Source organism: Sminthopsis crassicaudata, chromosome 2 (assembly GCF_048593235.1).
Source record: "Sminthopsis crassicaudata isolate SCR6 chromosome 2, ASM4859323v1, whole genome shotgun sequence".
Lineage (NCBI taxonomy): Eukaryota > Metazoa > Chordata > Mammalia > Dasyuromorphia > Dasyuridae > Sminthopsis > Sminthopsis crassicaudata.
This window is the reverse complement of record NC_133618.1, coordinates 52,586,966-52,607,461: the sequence shown is the minus strand read 5'-3', so window position 1 is coordinate 52,607,461 and position 20,496 is coordinate 52,586,966. Positions and strand designations below refer to the sequence as shown.

The 20,496-nt window shown below is 36.3% G+C and overlaps 1 protein-coding gene across 5 annotated transcripts in view; it reads right to left on the bottom strand.

Annotated features, from left to right (window-relative positions):
* LOC141553203 (vomeronasal type-1 receptor 3-like) overlaps positions 1-16,870 on the bottom strand; it is a 58,240-nt gene extending 41,370 nt beyond the window's left edge. For 2 of the 5 annotated variants that reach the window (XM_074285015.1, XM_074285016.1), the window contains exons 1-2: positions 8,469-8,540; positions 4,656-4,792 (exon numbers count right to left, since the gene is read on the bottom strand). In XM_074285015.1, coding sequence (XP_074141116.1) covers positions 4,656-4,792; positions 8,469-8,538 — 207 coding nt within the window. In that variant the 5' untranslated portion in view covers positions 8,539-8,540. The other 3 variants (XR_012485314.1, XR_012485312.1, XR_012485313.1) reach the window with 3 other exon arrangements.
* Positions 16,871-20,496: the final 3,626 nt, after the last annotated feature.

Here is a 20,496-nt window from a genome sequence, read left to right as displayed (position 1 = left end):
CCTCCTTTTTGGGGTTCTCACATTCCTGAGGAGTCAGAGATGTCGTGGGCACCTGTGTTCTAAAACAAAAGAAAGCGGGACATGTAAAGGGCTGAAACTGAGGTTGGATAACCAAGCATTTAAGGCTAATTATCAACTGGACAGTACTCTATTAGTATAGGCTTGGAGAATGGCCCAGCCCACTACTCTATGCTATCTTGATCTATTGGTGTATAGAGAGAATTATAAGAGGAATTAGAGGGTGGATTAAGACAAGCCAGAGTTACTTTTGCTTATCCTGACTTTTGCTATGCTGATTCTAAAGTATCCAGGGTGCTAACTTGGTCTTTATACTAGATCTATATCCTCAGAAGATCAGAAAGTGGAAAATGAATTAGTATAAAAGTAATTATTGCATTTTTTTGTAATGGCAAAGAAATAGACGAGCCTATCATTTTGAGAATGGCTGAAGGACTGTGGTATATGATTATATCGAAATTCTATTGTGTTTTATGAAATGAGTAGGCTGATCTCAAAAAAAAAAACTTTATATGAACTTATGCAAAATGAAATGAACAAAACCAAGGAGATCACTATACCCAGTAAGAGTAATATTAGACAATGATCAACTGTGAATAACTTAGTTATTATGAACAAAACTATTATCAAAGACCATACCAAATGACTTATGACAAAAAAACTGCTACCTCTCTCTGGAGAAATAACTGATTAAGTATTAATGTCTATCAAATCATGCTATTTTTCACTTTCTATATTTTTATGTTTTTCCCCCCTTTGGTTCTGTGTCTTTTTGTACAATATGATTACTATGGTAGTATGTCTTGTATAAATGAACATATCTAACTTAAATAATTTTTTCCTGTTTCAGAGAAAGGGTAGATAAAGGAGGAAGGGAGAAAAATTTGCTCTGAAAAAATCTACAAATTGATTTTGGATACATGAGTCAAGAAAGGATTCTAGTGCTTAATGTATCCTCACATTAATACAAAGGAATAAGAGATGTGTCCATGTATGAAAAACTATTAACTACACATATAAGCTTAAAAGATGGCATGTATTAAATTAACTTATCTTATCCTAAGAATATTAACTACCAACTGACAACTACCAAGAAGTCATGTTACTTATTTGGAGAATATAGATACTAACTAAACTTTGGAACCTATCTTCAGTGAAATCCTATCTCAGATAAGATAGAAAAAATTTAACTACATATTGGTATTGACAGACTACTTGACTAAGTATGATCAGTCATACCTTAAAAAAAAGAAACTAGGGGCAGCTAGTTGCTATAGTGAATAGAGCACCAGCCCTGAAGTCAAAAGGACCAGCGTTCAAATCTGGCCTCAGACACTTAACTGTGTGACCATGGGCAAGTCACTTAACCCCAATTGCCTCACACACAAAAAAAAACCCTCAAAATTCTGCTTTATGGCAAAAGAATTTTAAAAGAAATCTTTTAATTGTACCTACTTTCTGCTAGATCCCTTTAAAGCAAAGACATTTGGGTGCTAATTGTCTTGAAGAATTCTATGTTAACAGTTTTGCATTCTCACAAGGATCAATAATCTAAATATTTCAACTGCATTCTGATGAACATGTTGGAAACTCTGAGAACAGAGCAAACCTCTGAATGGAATTAGCATGTGGCTTTTCTAGTGATATAGTTGTACAATTCCATCAGCATTATCTTTATGATTTTACCCATCAGCTGTTTGCATCTGAAAACCTCCTATCACCCCCAATCTATAGTTTGACATCTATGAAAAGAAACAGAAGATACTCATCATAATTCATATTTCATATATGAAAACTTTGAGGGAGATATTGAAAGAAGCTTACTATCTGGATAGAGCATCAATCAGGAAGAATGCTGAAAAAAAATGGAGATATGCAATTCATGTTCATCTTCAGGACATTTGACCAGGAGATGAAATTCAATTAAGAAATCTTAGTAGTTGGGGCAGCTAAGTGGCGCAGTGGATAGAGCACCAGCCCTGAATTCAGGAGGACCCGAGTTCAAATCTGGTTTCAAACACTTAACACTTCCTAGCTGTGTGACCCTGGGCAAGGTCACTTAACCCCAGCCTCAGGGGGAAAAAAAAAAGAAATCTTAGTAGTTATAGAATATAGAAATTAGAAGATTAAATAAAAGTTACTTGATATCCAAGTGGAGAATAGCTAGTATCTTTGTTTACAAAGCAGCTCCTTGGACTTTTGAATATTCAAGAAGAAAATTAATCAAGATCACTTATTGCTAATTATTGAGTGAGTTGACCTGTTAGATCAACATGCTAAAGATAGAAGTCACTCATCTCAGCAGACTCAACAAAGAGGTTGCCTTTCAGTCATAGAAAGTATATCTGATTCAGGCAAGGATTAAAAAAGTAGATACTTCAAATATATAATGCCATATGTTTTCTGTACACTACACCATGTTTGCTCTTCAGCTAAATGGCAAAAGTGAAAATAGATGATCATTCATTCAACAATAGTCTGGCTATTAAAAACTAACATTCTCTACATAAACATTAGTCATAGATATTTTGTTACCCTTTAAGCATCCTTTACAGTCACCAGCTCCCCAGAATTAGTCAACAACATGACCACCTAATAATAAGGGCCCTACTAATGAAGCCTTAATGGATTCTACTGCTACCAACAGGCCTAATATGCTATTCATAACCCAATGTGTTGCCTAGAGATATTACTGAGAGTTCTTGATCTGAGTAAATAGGAAAAACCCTATAGTTTTCACTCTCTTTCATGGTTTTCCCATGGTCACACAACCACTACACTTACATCAGAATCATATACCACAACTTGTTGAGATATTCCCGAATTAATAGGCATCTATTTACTTTCCACTTCTTAGCCACAACAAAGAGTTGCTAAAAATATTTTGGAGCATAAGGGTTCCTTTTCTTTTTCCCTTGACCACATTAGAAAACAAACATAATAATGGTATTGCTGGATAAAAGGTTATATACATTTTTATAACCCTTTGTGCATAATTTCAGATTGCTGCCAAAATAGTTGATCACTTCAAACATCCACAAGAGGTACATTAGGATTATATTTTTTTCCACATCTCCTTCAATATTTTCCTATCCATCTTCTATCATTTTAGCTAATCTGGTACTTCTGAGGTCTACCTTAAAGTTTTCTTTTTATTTGAAATTTTCTAATCAGTTATCATTTATAACATTTTTAACATGACTACATATAATTTCTACTTTTTTCATAAAAACTGCCTGTTCATATCTTCTGTCATTTATCAATTAGGGGATAGCTAATGTTTTTATACAATGTTATCTGAATCATTCAGCTTAGAAACTGACTTGAAACTTACATTTTAATGTAAGACAGTATAGTAAAGTGGGATGAACACTGATCTTGATATCAGAAGAACTGAGTTCAAATCCAATATTTGTTGAATTTTCTGTTTGCTTTAGTCAAATTCACTAAAAACCCTGGATCTATTTCATCATCTTTAAAAATTACATAGAACTGAAAGGTCTTTAAGCACTCTTCTAGGTCTTCTAGATATTCTAACACTCTGATCTATCCCAAGGCATTCTCTTGATTTTTGTTACAAAGGTACTTAACCCCAATCCCAATTTAGGTACTATGTACCTTCAACTTCTGGCATTTTGTTCTGCCTTTTTGCCAAGTCAAAGGAGTCTCATTCCTCTTCTTTGTGACCTTTCAAACATCTATGGGCAGATAGTATGTTGTCCCCCTTGAATCTACTATGACTTGTACTTGTATACAAATGTATTGTTTCCTACTGGTAGAATAATAAGTACTTCAAAGAGAGGTTCCGGGTTTTTTTTTTCTTTTGTATCTGCAACATCTAGGACAGTTCCAGGTATATTAGAGATACTTACTGAACACTTGTTGAGTTGCATTTATTTTTTTAAATAAGATTTTATTTTTTTCCAATTATGTCAAAACAATTTTTAGCATTTATTTTTACAAAATTTTGAGTTCCAAATTTGTCTTCCCCTCTTGTTTAAATGATGGGCAATTTGATGTAAGCTATATAGGTGCTAAAATCTTACAAAAATGAAAGTAAAAATGCATCATTTCATATAATTGAAAAAATATACTAAAAAAATAAAATGAAAAATATTGGAAGTTTTATGAGAAAACAAAGATTTCAGGAGTGAGAGTTCAAAATGTCCTAAAGGGAAACAAAGAGATTCAGAATAAAAGGCAATGAAGATAGACTCAATGTAAAGTATATGTAAAGTCTTTTTCAAACTTTAAATTTCAATTCAAATGCTCAAAATGACCATAATTGTCATCATTAAAACCCCTTCTAGTTAATAAGCTGCAAAATTCTAATGTTTGTTACCTGTTCTCATCAGCTACTTTTTGTAGCTTTTGTAAAAGTGGAAATAGAATGATGGGCAGTGGAACATGTCTTTGTTAGTTTTGTTTGATAGTCTTTGGAGCTTTTCTTTTTGCCAGAATGAGTAATAGGAATAGAAATAGAATTCGGAAATCAGAGCTACTAAGCATAAATGGCTGGGTAACATGCATTCAAGAAAGCTGTGGTGGGCATCAACCACTGATAATGTTTATCAAAATTAAAGGGAGAAAATGAGAAAAAAAGACTTGACCGAGTAAAAAGTGACATAGGTGCTCACCAACACCAAGATGGGGTAAGTGGCTCTAGTCTCAGGGGACTTTCTGGATAATTTGCTGGAGCTGTGAATATCCTGGACTTGTTGACGATGTTTTTGCAGGAGAAGCACCAGGTAGCCACTGGATATGGTCATAAATCCTACACACAGGAAATCAGGAATAAAGAACAAAATTATAAATAGAGAGACTCTGAATGCCACTGAAGCAGATTCTGAACAGAATTCTAGATTCTATACCCTTGTGTTGTTACTGCTTTTTATACTTTTTTGTATATATACAAATATAGAGATATTAGTCAGTATAAGTAGGATCCAGCAGAAAAGATATAATAGGAAAATGTACATTGAGGAAAAAATGCAAAAAATGTAATACTGACATAGTATACAAACTCAAATTTTGTCAAAAATGTATTTATTAGTTTGTGTAGCTTAACCCAAAACAAAACACTGAAAATGCTTAAGTGGGCTTTAATCAGTCCCACAGGCACAAAGGTTTGGTCCTAGCTTTACTGTTAATTTTTATTAGACCTACACATGCAAGTTTCCACAATCCAGTGAGAATATCCTTAAAACTTGACCCAAGTTTAAAGGAGCGGGTATCAGGCACACTTCTTAAAGTAGCCCATGACACCTTGTATAACCACACAGGGATACAGCAGTGACTGATATTGAGCAATAAACGAAAGTTTGACTAAAACATAATAAAAAAAAAAAAAAAAAAGGTTGGTAAATCTCGTGCCAGCCACCACGGTCATACGATTAACCTAAATTAACAGAAGAACAGTGTAAAGTGTGTTTAAGCAAAACAATCAACCCAGTAAGGTTAAAACTCAATTGTGCTGTAATACGCCCTAGTTGATATTAAAATATGCAACTAACCTGGCTTTACCCCTGCTGAAGACAGTAAAGCTAAGGTACAAACTGGGATTAGAGGCTCCACTATGCTTAGCTGTAAACCGAGGTAATTAAATAACAAGATTACTCGCCAGAAAACTACTAACCACTGCTTCAAACTCAAAGGACTTGGCAGTGCCCTAGACCCACCTAGAGGACCCTGTTCTATAATCAATAAACCCCAATACACCTCACCCCTTCTCTCTTGCCCAGTGTATATACATTGTCAGCTCACCCCAACAGGGTCCCAAAGTGAGCAAAATTATAAAACTATAAAAATGTTAGGTCAAGGTGTAGCATATGGAGGGGGAAGTAATAGGCTACATTTTCCACTCTAGAACACAACAAAATGTCTATTGAAACAAAGATATGAAGGAGGATTTAGCAGTAAATTAAGACTAGGGAGCTTAAACGGGAGGCTGTGGGCCCAAGGCACTAGCAGCTAGCCCGGCCTCACACAAGGGAGGCCGCTGCTGCAGGCTGTGGCAGTGGTGGTGGTTGTTGTTGTTGTAAGTACTGTTTATTGATTTTAAGACAAGGAGGAAGGCTGATGAAGAAATCAGGTTCATTAAATTACAAAGGGATATGAGAAATCCAGGGAGGAATGCCTCAATTTCCTCCTCCTATTCCACCCATTCATGTCACTTCCCCTCCTTTGTCTATATCCACTGATTCAGCCAGCACCGAATAGTTGGGAAGGGTCATCCTTCAAATATGTGGCACTAGCCACAAAATTTTTCAGTAAAAATATCAATGCACTTTCAGAGATAAGTTTATTCTTTTACTTGCTCATGGCTTAATTTAACCTCAGACTATACCAGAGTCTGTTTGCAATGGTTACTTTAACCTTAATCTAATCCATCTTTGATATAGACTGAATCCACCAAAACAGGACCCCTTAAAGCATTAATAAACAAAGTTCAAAAGAAAACTTACCAGACTTTCTCCCACGAATCTGGAAGTTATTTTATGAGTCAATAATCACTGCTCATATGACACAGGCAGATTTCTATAATTCTGTCTCATTTACTTTTGATACAATTTGAATACAATTAAAGTAGTATCACACAAGATAAGAGATTTTACAGGAAAATTACATTACTTCAAAAGACTACAAAGCATTAACCTGTGAGAGATGTAGAAGACTCTTACCCAAAATGACTACTCAGAGATCACTCAGTAGAAAGCAGAAAGATTGTTTATTAAAACCTCCAGAGGATGAGCTCTTCTATCACAAGATAAGGGAAAGAGAAATCTTGTGGCAGGAGGGCTAAAGAAGTAGTAAAGATATGCAGCTCTTATACAAGACATTACATCACAAGTAAGAGAACATTGAAAAGGGGGGAGGCATCTAATTGGTTGTTGCTGTCCGGAGAGATTAGAATGGAAGGTTTCTGTTTCCCCAAAATCCTCTGATTTCTAAGAAACAGAAAATCAGGCCTTCAGGCTTCAGATAAACATTGGTCAAGCTAACAGACTAAATATAGATAAATGTCAAATACTGATAAATGTCATCAGCTCAGGTTAAGTAATTATGGTTATAGGTGGCCAAGGCTCAAGTAAATATGAACCCGCACATATTACACAGGTCATAGGGGAAACACAGAAATAATGAAAATGAAATACAAAAAAGAATTCATGCGTTCCTATACATTCATACATTCTTCACCTTATCTCTCTATTCCACACAATTTCCCCTTGAGATATATACATGATTTTGTCATATTTCTATGAACTTACACACTGTTCAAAGTCAGTTAACATATCTATACATTGTTTATCAAGTTTATCATCAAGATCATACCCCTCTAATACATTCCAGCCTTTTTTCTGAAGAATCATCATTTTAATACCATCTTCTGTATGCAATATTTCAATAGGTACCATTGAACTATTCTGGTTACTAATGTAATTATACAGGGTAAACATAGTGGCAACAGGATAATACCGCTCATTACAATAATTCCATACCATGAAAATTGCTTCCACCATCTGTTATCCCAGAACAGATTGGCATTTGGCAGTCATAAAAATGCAAAGATAAATTAACAAAGATGACAATCTAGGGAAACTGAGGCACAACATTACATACTCTCCTTCTGAATATTTGAATTATTGAATTTCCTCCCCCTGGATACCTTGGAGGTCTCAGCACTATAATTTTGACCAACCCAATGTGAAGCAAATAAATCAAAAATAAAACTAAAAAATGCAAGAACTTATGGCAAGAGCAAGTCTCTTCCTGACAACCCCAGAGTTATCAGCGGTACACAGGCCCTCATCTCAGCCAGAGAATCCAGTTTGAGATGGATGGTTCACTGTGTTAGGTGGTCTGCAGTCATTTGTGCACTTTTAACTCAGCTTCTGCTTATATAGGGAGTAGCAGTGCTCAAGACAGCCTCGTGCTAGGAGGGGCATTCCAAGTCTGTCAGGGATTCCAAAGGAGGGAAAGAGCAGGGCCTGGAGTAGCTTTACTTGTCCCCTCTGATAGAACAGGAACTGCTTCCAAGATCCAGAAAGGATTTCTGAGCAGAATATGCAGTTAGACCATAAAGGCAGGCAAACCCCGAACTTTAGAGGCATCATCTCAAAATGGCAGTGCCTTCTGAAAATGCTGAGATACCAAGTAAGAAACTAGGCTTACAGGAGTGGAGACTGCCAGTCCCAAGACAGGTGTCTATATCTTGGAGATTTCCTAAAAACAGGCAATTAGAGAACAGTCTGCCAGAGCAATTCCAACAGAATAAGGGATTCCAAAGCTAAAGCATCAAATAATCATCCCACATATAAAGTTCCCATACATCCATAACAGCAATAATTGCACAATTTAACAATTTCCATCCCAAATCTTAAACATACACCTTATCTCTCTATTCCACACAAACCAAAGCAGGGAAGTCTGATAGGAATAAAAAACCTTACCTTTGGGATTCCACTCCAATGTGCTGGTTTCATTTCCATCACTCTGTGACCTCAGGAAAGTTGTAGTCATCACATTTCTAAATTTTTGGAGAAATTTTAAATGATGGTTCCAGAAGAAACAAGGTAGAATCTCATCCATTAATTCAATCTCCTAACTGGAAGTGAATAATTTCAGAGGTTAACTGAAGAGAAAACCACACATTTATTTGAAACTACTTAGGATGTCCCTCACTAAGAAGTGACTTTCTGTTGGAATACATGGCAGCCACCTGACAGTGGCTGCTGGAGATCCAACCCAGAATGGATCTCCTCTTGTGAAGGGATGAAACAAGGAGACTGAGAGGCCATTGCTGCTCTCTGACCTCTCTCCTGAGAAGCCATTTCCCTATCTGACCTCTCTCTCCTCCTCCTCCCTCTGCCTCCAATTTATCTCATTCCCAATCTGAACACCTGTGTCAGAAAAGGCTGCCTTGCAACTCCTTCAGATGCTATGATCCACAGCTTGGAGGTTTTCAGAGGATTCACCTATCCCTTAACAATTTTCTAATCCAAAAATATGTCTGGGTTTTTTTACTCTTTTTTTAAATTAATTTTATAATTATAATTTTTGACAGTACATATACATGAGTATTTTTTTACAACATTATCCCTTGTATTCATTTTTCCAAATTTTCCCCTCCCTCCCTCTACTCCCTCCCCTAGATGACAGGCAATCCCATACATATTTGATGTATTACAGTATAACCTAGATACAATATATGTGTGTAAAACCTTGTTGCACGGTAAGAATTGGATTCAGAAGGTATAAGTAACCTGTGTAGAAAGACAATAGTGCAAACATTTTACACTCAATTCCCAGTGTTCCTTCTCTGGGTGTAGCTGATTCTGTCCATCATTGATCAACTGGAAGTGAATTAGATCTTCTTTATGTTGAAGATATCCACTTCAATCAGAATATATCTTCATGCAGTATCTTTGTTGAAGTGTATAGTGGTCTCCTGGTTCTGCTCATTTCAGTCAGCATCAGTTCATGTACGTCTCTCCAAACCTCTTTGTATTCATCCTGCTGGTCATTTCTTACAGAGCAATAATATTCCAAGACATTCATGTGCCATAATTTACCCAACCATTCATTTTCTAGTTTTTAGCCACTACAAAAAGAGCTGCCACAAACATTTTGGCACATACAGGTCCCTTTCCCTTCTTTAGCATTTCTTTGGGATATAAGCCAGTAGTAGCACTGCTGGATCAAAGGGTATGCACAGTTTGATAACTTTTTGGGCATAGTTCCACATTGCTCTCCAGAATGGCTGGATTCTTTCACAACTCCACCAACAATGCATCAGTGTCCCAGTTTTCCCACATCCCCACCAACATTCATCCTCATTTTTTCCTGTCATCTTAGCCAATCTGACAGGAGTGTAGTGGTATCTCAGAGTTGTCTTAACTTGCATTTCTCTGATCAGTAGTGATTTGGAACATACTTTCATATAAGTGGAAATAGTTTCAATTTCATCATTTGAAAATTGTCTGTTCATATCCTTTGACCATTTATCAATTGGAGAATGGTTTGATTTCTTATAAATTAGAGTCAGTTCTCTATATATTTTGGAAATGAGGCCTTTATCAGAATCTTTAACTGTAAAAATATTTTCCCAATTTGTTACTTCCCTTCTAATCTTATTTGCATTAGTTTTGTTTGTACAAAAGCTTTTTAATTTGATGTAATCAAAATCCTCTATTTTGTGATCAATAATGATCTCTAGTTCTCCTTTGGTAATAAATTCCTTCCTCCTCCACAAGTCTGAGAGGTAAACTATCCTATGTTCCTCTAATCTATTTACAATCTCATTCTTTATGCCTAAATCATGGATCCATCTTGATCTTATCTTAGTACATGGTGTTAAGTGTGGGTCCATATCTAATTTCTGCCACACTAATTTCCAGTTTTCCAAACAGTTTTTTTCAAATAATGAATCCTTATCCCAAAAGTTGGTATCTTTGGGTTTGTCAAACACTAGATTGCTATAGTTGTACACTATTTTGTCCTGTGAACCTAACCTGTTCCACTGGTCAACTAGTCTATTTCTTAGCCAATACCAAATAGTTTTGGTGACTGCTGCTTTATAATATAACTTTAGATCAGGTACAGCTAGACCACCTTCATCTGATTTTTTTTATTACTTCCCTTGAAATTCTTGACCTTTTGTTCTTCCATATGAATTTTGTTGTTATTTTTTCTAGGTCATTAAAATAGGCTTCCTAGATTAACAGAGGAGGAAGTAAATTGCTTAAATAGTCCCATTTCAGAAAAAGAAATAGAGCAAGCTATTAACCACTTCCCCAAGAAAAAATCCCCAGGACCAGATGGATTCACATGTGAATTCTACCAAACATTTAAAGAACAATTAGCCCCAATGTTATATAAACTATTTGAAAAAATAGGGGATGAAGGAGTCCTACCAAACTCCTTTTATGACACAGACATAGTACTGATACCTAAACCAGATAGGTTGAAAACGGAGAAAGAAAACTCTAGACCAAGCTCCTTAATGAATACTGATGCTAAAATCTTAAATAAGATATTAGCAAAAGACTTCAAAAAATCATACCCAAGATAATACCCTATGATCAAGTAGGATTTATACCAGGAATTCGGGCTGGTTTAATATTAGGAAAACTATTAATATAATTGACCATATTAATAATCAAATCAACAAAAACCATATGATCATATCAATAGATGCAGAAAAAGCATTTGATAAAATACAACATCCATTCCTACTAAAAACACTTGAGAGTATAGAAATAAATGGACTATTCCTTATAATTGTCAGGAGCATGTATTTAAAATCATCAGTAAGCATCATATGCAATGGGGATAAACTGAAACCTTTCCCAGTAAGATCAGGAGTGAAACAAGGTTGCCCACTATCACCATTATTATTCAATATCGTATTAGAAATGCTAGCCTCCGCAATAAGAGCGAGAAAGAGATTAAAGGAATAAGAGTATGTAATGAGGAAATCAAACTATCACTCTTTGCAGATGATATGGTGGTATACTTAGAGAACCCCAGAGATTCTAAGAAAAAGTTATTAGAAATAATTCACAACTTTAGCAAAGTTGCTGAATACAAAATAAATCCACATAAATCCTCAGCATTTTTATACATCACCAACAAAATGCAACAGCAAGAGATACAAAGAGAAATTCCATTCAAAACAACTGTTGAGAGTATAAAATATTTGGGAATCCATCTACCAAAGAAAAGTCAGGAATTATATGAGCAAAATTACAAAACACTTGCCACAAAAATAAAGTCAGATTTAAATAATTGGAAAGACATTAAGTGCTCTTAGATAGGCCGAGCAAATATAATAAAGATGACAATACTCCCTAAACTAATCTGTTTATTTAGTGCTATACCAATCAGACTCCAAAGAAACTATTTATTTTACTCTTTTGCATTTTTATTCATTTCATAGCTTCCCAAAGTTGAAACATGCATGTACACTCATACATCTAGGCATACATACATATGTGCATATACACATATAAGAAATCCTCACTTGATTGCCAGTCTTCTGCTTGATAATTCTTTTTTTTTAATTTAATAGTTTTTATTTACCAGATATATGCATGAGTAATTTTACAACATTGACAATTCCCAAACCTATTGTTCTAATTTTTCCCCTCCTTCCACCCCCCCAGATGGCAAGTTGACCAATACATGTTAAATATGTTAATGTATAAATTAAGTATATGTCTTCCTATAAGTAGAAATTGGGCCCCAATAATCAGACCTTTCAGAGAAGGATACATAGCCAATGAGCAGTATTACATAAAGATTCTATTCCAATACTAATATCTTTCAAAGTAGGAAAAACCAAAGCAGGAGAAAGGTTTTAGCCAGCCATTTGGTATTCAGAAAGCAAAATAATACATCTATGAAATACATTAATCTTTGTTTAAAGAAAGAAAAGGAATGTTGAACATTTAGAAAGTTTTATACTTGTTGTAGATGCTATCTACTCAAGACCTGCAAAGTAGAAAGGATTTTACATTTCATTTTGCTGAAGTGATGGAGCTCACCTATATTGTTTTTCTTTCCTCCTTCTGAAGATTCAATTAGATGACCTTCTCAGGTCACTTACAACTCTCTTATCTATCAATCAACAAGAATTACAAATAGAATACAAGAAACATTCCCTCCTGACCCTGTGGTCTATGAATTTATGAAACAAAAAGTTTGTGATGAAAATGGTGATTGGGATTTGGAAGATGTCTGACAAAAATGCATACAAAGGTTATAAGGCTTACTTAAATCAAAAAAAAAAAATTAAATCTGAGAACACTGCACTAGCCCATAGTGCAGCAAAGAGGACTTGGTCTAGTAACAAATCAGAAAGATATTCCCTAGCTAGAATTCTTATGGAAAATACAAGACTGCCTTCCCTATTTGCAGCAGAAAAGAGGATTTTGATCTCTCTGTGCTTCCCTTTTTACTTCCAGGAAGTGAGATGAAGCTTTACCCCTAAGGACCTGATTAAGAATCATAAAAAGGAAGACCTTCACCAGTCTAGATTCTGCTGCTGTGCTGTAAAGCTGGAATCTGCCACTCAGAGAATGGATATGAGAATAGGAAGACATAAGTTAGTTATAGATTCAAGATTCTCTCTTCCCTTAAGATGTGATTATCATTTCAGTAATAAGACAAGTAGTGTTGACTTCATGGAATCTCAAGAATATCATCAAAGGCTTTTGTTCCACTTAGAAAATATCAGCTGCTATTTTTATTGAATGGTGATGATATACCTATCAAAATTACTAATTAACAAATGATTATAAATTAAAATAAGTTTTAAAAATACAGTTGGGAACTACTTGAGGTACAGGTTACCAAGAATAGAGGGATGTGAAATTTAAACAATATCCTTGGAGGATAGAGATAAGGAAGAACAGCTGAGGACACCTTGAGTGTTTTTTGTTTGTTTATTTTTTATCTGGCCTGGGTTTTCAAGCTTTGTTCTGGATTTTAACTAAAAAGAATCTTTTCATGAATGGATGTCCATCAATTGGAGAATGGTTGGGTAAATTACGGTATATGAAGGTTATGGAATATTATTGTTCTGTAAGAAATGACCAGCAGGATGAATACAGAGAGGTTTGGAGAGACTTACATGAACTGATGCTGAGTGAAATGAGCAGAACCAGAAGATTTTTATAGAAATCAAGTTTCTTCATCAACAAACCTAACTCTCTAGATTTTTTCACTTTCTCCATAACTGTTTGGCTCACATTGGTCATCCTCTCCACTCCTTCTTCTGGGGCCTTTTTTATGTTTTGCATTCCTTATAAGAATGGAGTTATCTAAGGCCAGAAATTGCCTCGATGAGGTTTATATAAAAACCTCAGACAGGGCTTTGGCCATATGATCCTCAAAAGTTACAAACATCTTCCCAATTTAGAAATAAAAGAAACTAACACCAAATCAAATGAGAAAATATTTGCAAAGTACTTAGAATAATGCTTGCCATATACTTAATGCTACATGAAATCCAATTATTATTACTGTTCTTATTCTTTTGTGGTTGTTAGATAAGTACTCAGATGGGGAAACTGAAGTCTTGCCTGTTTTTTTATAAGGCAGTTTATTTTTTAGGAACTCTCCAGAGAAAATAAAGAAAAAAAGAGACAGATGGCAACAGGTTAACTATCAGGCAGTGTCTGAACCATCTACAGTTTCTGTTTTCAAGACCATGAGTTTCGACTCCTAAATGATCAATTCTAAATGTATATGCTTGTAGTAGAAATATGAAAGAAAAAAGACAAGAAGAATGGGCAGCCTTTGTTCTGGCCCTGACTTTTGTCTATTTAATTATGGGTGTTTTAATCCTGTTAAAATGTGTTTGTAAATTTCTTCATGAATATCCATGAATCATCATAACCTTAAGAAAACTGGACTGGGGAGATTGTGAATAATGTACTGAATAGGAAAACAAGCCTTCAATGAATTACAAGTCAAGGCAGTTTATTAGGAATGGATACTCAAGTGTGAGTACCTGTAGTCTTTCAGTGAACAAGCACACATAGTGGGGTGGGCTTCTGCAGGAATGCAAACCCAGATTGAGAACCCAAAACTCAGTTTCTGTCCTTATATCTGACATAAGAGGCTGGTGGATTCACAGGCACTACGAATGAGGGGAATCTTAAAAAGAATGGATGAACCAGGTGAAAGTTCAACATGATGATTATTCCAGCAGCTCTCCTGTGTAGTCCAACATATGGCATCTGAACGTGGGGCAAGAATTACAAGAAGAACCAGAGCTGTTCATGAGAAGGATCCTTCCAGAGTTAAGAAAGAAGAGCCCTGGTAATACTGTTTTAGTTGGGGTAATTAAATGGGTCAACACATCAAAGGGCCAAGCCAGGAGACTAATGAGATACTTAAATGCTTGTTCTGATCACAGTCCTCTTCTCCGTTTGAAAGTTTGCCTCCATGACATTTCACAAGATCAACACCTGCTACAACCATCCAGAAGTGATAGTGCTGCTTACGTTCCTCAATATGCGGACCATGCTGTGGCGGGGTGGGAGGGGGAATAACAGCAAAATACACACACACACACACACACACACACACACACACACACACACACACACACACACACACAAAAAAAAAAAAAAAACCGGAGAATTGTTAAGGGACAGGTCAATTCCCTGAGAGCCTCCCCAGCTGTGGATCATAGCATCTGAAGGAGTTACAGGGCAACCTTTGCTGACACAGGTGTTAGAGTCTCAGGATGAGATAAATTGGAGGCAGAGGGAAGAAGAGGGAGGTGAGACAATGCAACGGCCTCTCAGTCAGAGGTCAGAGAACAACAACTGTCTCAGTCTCCTTGTTTCATCCCTTCACAAGAGGAGATCCATTCTGGGTTGGATCTCCAGCAGCCACTGTCAGGTGGCTGCCATGTATTCCAACAGAAAGTCACTTCTTAGAGAGGGACATCCTAAGTAGTTTCTAATAAACGTGGTTTTCTTTTCAGTTAACCTCTGAAATTATTCACTTCCAGTTAGGAGATTGAATTAATGGATGAGATTCTACTTGCTTCTCCTGGAACCATCATTAAAATTTCTCCAAAAATTTAGAAATGTGATGACTACAACTTTCCTGAGGTCACAGAGTGATGGAAATGAAACCAACACATTGGAGTGGAATCCCAAAGGTAAGGTTTTTTTTTTTTTATTCCTATCAGACTTCCCTGCTTTGGTTTGTATGGAATAGAGAGATAAGGTGTGCGTTTAAGATTTGGGATGGAAATTGTTAAATTGTGCAATTATTGCTGTTATGGATGTATGGGAACTTTATATGTGGGATGATTATTTGATGCTTTAGCTTTGGAATCCCTTATTCAATTGGAATTGCTCTGGCAGATTGTTCTCTGATTGCCTGTTTTTAGGAAATCTCCAAGACACCTGTCTTGGGACTGGCAGTCTCCATTCCTGTAAGCCTAGTTTCTTACTTGGTATCTCAGCATTTTCAGAGGACACTGCAGTTTTGAGATCAAGCCTCTAAAGTTCATAATAAAAGCATGGTGAGAAGGTTTGCAGTGGTCCTCAAACTTTTTAAATAGGAGTCAGTTCACTATCCCTCAGACTGTTGGAGGGCCAGACTATAGTAAAAACAAAAACTCACACTCTGTCTCCGCCCCTCAGCCCATTTGCCATAACTGAGGGCAGCATAAAAGTCCTCAGTGGGCCGAATCTGGCCTGAAGGCTGTAGTTTGAGAACCCCTACTCTATTAGTCCCAGTTTCCTCATCTGTAAAATGGAGATAATAATAGCAACTACCTTCTAAGAATTGTTCAAGGATCAAATAATTTAATATTTGGAAAGCACTTAGCACAGTGCCTGATACAAAGTAAAACTATATAAATGTTATTGTTGTTATTATTATTATAGATGAGCAAACAATTTTGCTATGCTAAGCAGTGAGAATATAGAAAAACAAGGAAAGAAACACTCTGTTCTTAAGATACATATATTCTAATGGGGAATACAACACATAAATATCCAGGTACATACAAGATATATACTCAGTACACAAAAGTAATCTGAAAGGGGAAGAGCCAATAAGCAGAACTTGAAGGAAAACCTATTTGAGAAATACGCACCCCTAACTCTAAGTGAGTAAACACCAGAGAAACTCTGCTCTCTATGTTAAGAATGAGAATCTCACTTCAAACACGAAGAGTTAAAAGTCAGAGCTTCTAAACTGGGCTGAGTTAAGCAGTAGAAAGAACCATACCATAACTCCATGGGAGCATCCAATTTGATTTGTCACAGCCTCTCCCCCTTGATCTGTCTGTGGGTGCTCTAAGAGAACCAGGGAAGCTTCCATCTAGAGAGATTAAGAAAAATGAACATATCATCTCCCCCTACAATCTGGCTGTTTTTCCAGGAATAGACACAATCTTGGTAATTGGGTACTTCCCAGAATAGGTTCCTGATACTAAAATACCTTTTTTTAAAATGAAAAAAAAAATACTTCATTAGTCAAGTACCCCCATGAAAGCAGTTATGTGTCACAGACAGTTAATTGAACCCCAGGTTTCCTGGCTCCCAAGAAACTCTTCTTTCCCCTAAGGTCTCCATCAAACCGCAAGTTCCTCACTTGTCTGTTAATAATGCCTTCTCCTTTCAGATTTTTGTGTACTCAGTATATATCTTGTGTGCACCTGCACATTGTCTTCTGTAAGGGCCCTTTAAATGGGCGGACACAGTGCATCGGGAGATTGAGGCCCAGAAGTAATTTCTGTGGATATTAGGACTGCCCTTGGGCGGGATCCTGGCCATATTGAGATAGTTTCGTAATGGGTGACTCTCTCGCTGATTGGCTGTGTGTGTGACCTCACAGGCCCTATGTAAGCCCACTGCAGGCAGCAACCGCCCTCTTTAACCTCGTGCTGTTCACCCTGGCTCCCTAGCCTGGGTGGCCAAGCCAAGATGGGTAGCCGAAAGAGGTAAGGATTTTGGTAGTGAACACATGGGTCTTCTGACCAGGTGTTCACCAGGGAACCAACAAGTCAGGGCATCAGTTAGGGCATTATGTGAGTAGGTATAATAAAGGCTTTTAAGATTACACGTGGCTGTTCTTGAGTGCGCTACCGGTTATTAAGCTATAGATTCAAGAGATTGTGGCCAGAGACCTTAGAAGGCCTCAGAGGAGGCGAGCCGGGTAGAGCTCACACTGCAAAGGACAGTGGTCAAAGGTACTCTGGTGGGTCTAGGATAGACTAGTAATTGTAACTGCCAGGAGAGCACGTTACAGTCTTCCCCATTAGAATATATGTATCTTGGGGTAGCTAGGTGGTGCAGTGGGTAGAGCACCAGCCCTGAAGTCAGGAGGACCTGAGTTCAAATTTAACTCAGACACTTAACACTTCCTGGCTGTGTGATGCTGCATAAGTCAATTAACCCGAACTACCTCAGCAAAAAAAAAAAAAAAAATATATATATATATATATATATATATATATATATATATATATATATATATATATATATATATATATATATATATTCAAAATAAAATCTAAGTCATATGTAGGGCAAGGAGCAAATGTAAGTAGTTAAAGGGATTAAAATAGGCTTCAAATAGGAAATGATATTAGTTCTCAGCTTTGAAGGAAACCAAGATTTCTCAAAGTCTGAGGTGATGATGGTGTGCATTCTGGGCATGAACCTCTGCAAATTGAAGGCAAGGGATGGAACATCCTGTGTAAAGGGAGGCAAGAACCCCTATTTGGCTGGACAGAAGAATACCTGAAGGAAGCCAGCTTGCAAAGGGCTTTAAATGATGAAAAGTAAGGTTGGATTTGATCCTGGGGTAACAAGGAGAGCCTCTGAACAGATCCTTAAAATGAAACCCTCAGCACAATAAAAAGCTTGTCAAGTCCAAGCCAATATTCAAACAATATTCAATCAATATTCAAAATAAAAAAATTCCTACACAATAAAAAAAATTTAGAAAATTCCTGGCATCTGTTGTCACCTTAATAGATATTCCAGATCATTGACAAAAGCTTAGATTTTTCTGCATTTTAATTTTTGCATCTTTACCTTTGTAGGGGGCTAGGGTGGACTCCCCAGTGGGTCATCTAGCTGCTAGTGTGCTGGTAACAAGTCTTGGAGGTCTTGGACAGCAGACACAGTCTATTTATTGACAGGACCTTACTTGAAGCCTTTCCAGCTAAGTAGAATGTGCCCAATTTGCACTGTTTATCATCTTCCATTCTTTCTGAAATTTATTTTATTTTTAATTTATGTGATAAAACAAACATTTCATAACAGTATAATTTTTAAAACAATTACACATGAAAATTAAAATCTATTATGTACAACCTTTAGATACCTAATGGTTATCACACAATTTTTTTTCCCTTTTTTTTTCTACCCTCCCCCTATCCTGGAGATGGCTACTGTTAGACACAAAGAAGTAGATGTATATATGTATGTATGTGTGAATGTATGTGTATGTGTATATAAATGTATATTATACATATATATGCAAAATCATTCTATACATACTTCTATTTCTCAGTTCTTTCCAGAGGAAATCTTCCATTCTTATGATTGTCAAAAGAACATGGAAATGTTAAAAAATAATAATAATAAAAAGAATGTTAGACATGGGGCTGGGAGAGCTAGATTCAATTCCTACCTTTATCTCAGATTCTTGCTATGGGAACTTGAGCAAGTCATCTGACCTTTTGGAACTTCCATTTAATCATCTATAAAATGGGAGTGATGATGCTTTCATTACCTCTCTCACAGGGTCATAGGATATGTAGAGCTAGAAGAAGCATTAGAAATTCTTTAATCTCCCTTATTTTGCAGATGATGAAACCAAAGTTTAGAGTTAAGGCAAGTTCTTAGTAAATCCCAAAGTATAACAGAGATCTTGGTGTTGTAATTAAGCTAGGCAAAAGAGAAAAGCATGCCCATTTATATTATGCTAGAAATTTAGGAAGGACAAGAATAGATGGGGAGGGAGGAGCCAAACTTGAGATCTCATTACTATAAGGAAATCCCATGATTGGCACTTTTCTGCACTTTTTAGTCCTAGAGAGTTACCTGGAACATTGTTCTAAAGTATTCATTCAGTGCCTATATATACGTATATATATATACATATATATGTGTATATATATATACATATATATGTGTATATATATATATATATATATATATATATATATATATATATATATATATATATATATATATATATATATATATATATATATGGAGTTAAGTGACTTGCCCAGGGTCACACAGCTAGGAAGTGTTAAGTGTCTGAGACAACATTTGAACTCTGGTCCTCCTGACTTCAGTGCTGGTCCTTTTTCCACTGCCTGACCTAGCCGCCTCTCACTAGATATATCTTGCCTATATGTACCAGGACTTCCTGGTTCTAGGTCATTTCTCTAAATACTACAAAGGTTGCTTCTCACATAGTACTACAAATAGTTTTATTATTTTTAAAAAACACAAAAGTGTGTAAGGTGGAGGAGAAGGGCAGGTTAGCTCATAATCCCTCTAGTCCAAATGACAGCCCAGAAATAGAAATCAGGATGAGCGGTCTCTTATAACTGGGGGGGAAAAAAAAAAAAACTTTCAACACAATGAAGTGCATATAAGTATTTGTATGCCTCTTCTTTGCAGAGGTGGAGGTTGTAATTAAAGGATATTACAGACACATGCAATCACTTGATTTTGCTGAATTGCTCCCCCCCCCCCCTTTTTTTTAAGCTCATCTGATCAAAGAATCATAGCTTTAAAGGTTGAACGGATCTTAGAAGGCATTTAGTCCAATTTCCTCATTTTACTGACGGAGAAACTTTGCCAAGACCAAGTGACTTGCCTAACAACCCAAAAATATTCAGTGGACAAGTTCAGATACAAACTTCTGCTTTACTTCCAAAGCCCAGTTGTACTTCTCACAAACCCCCGAGGCTCTCCA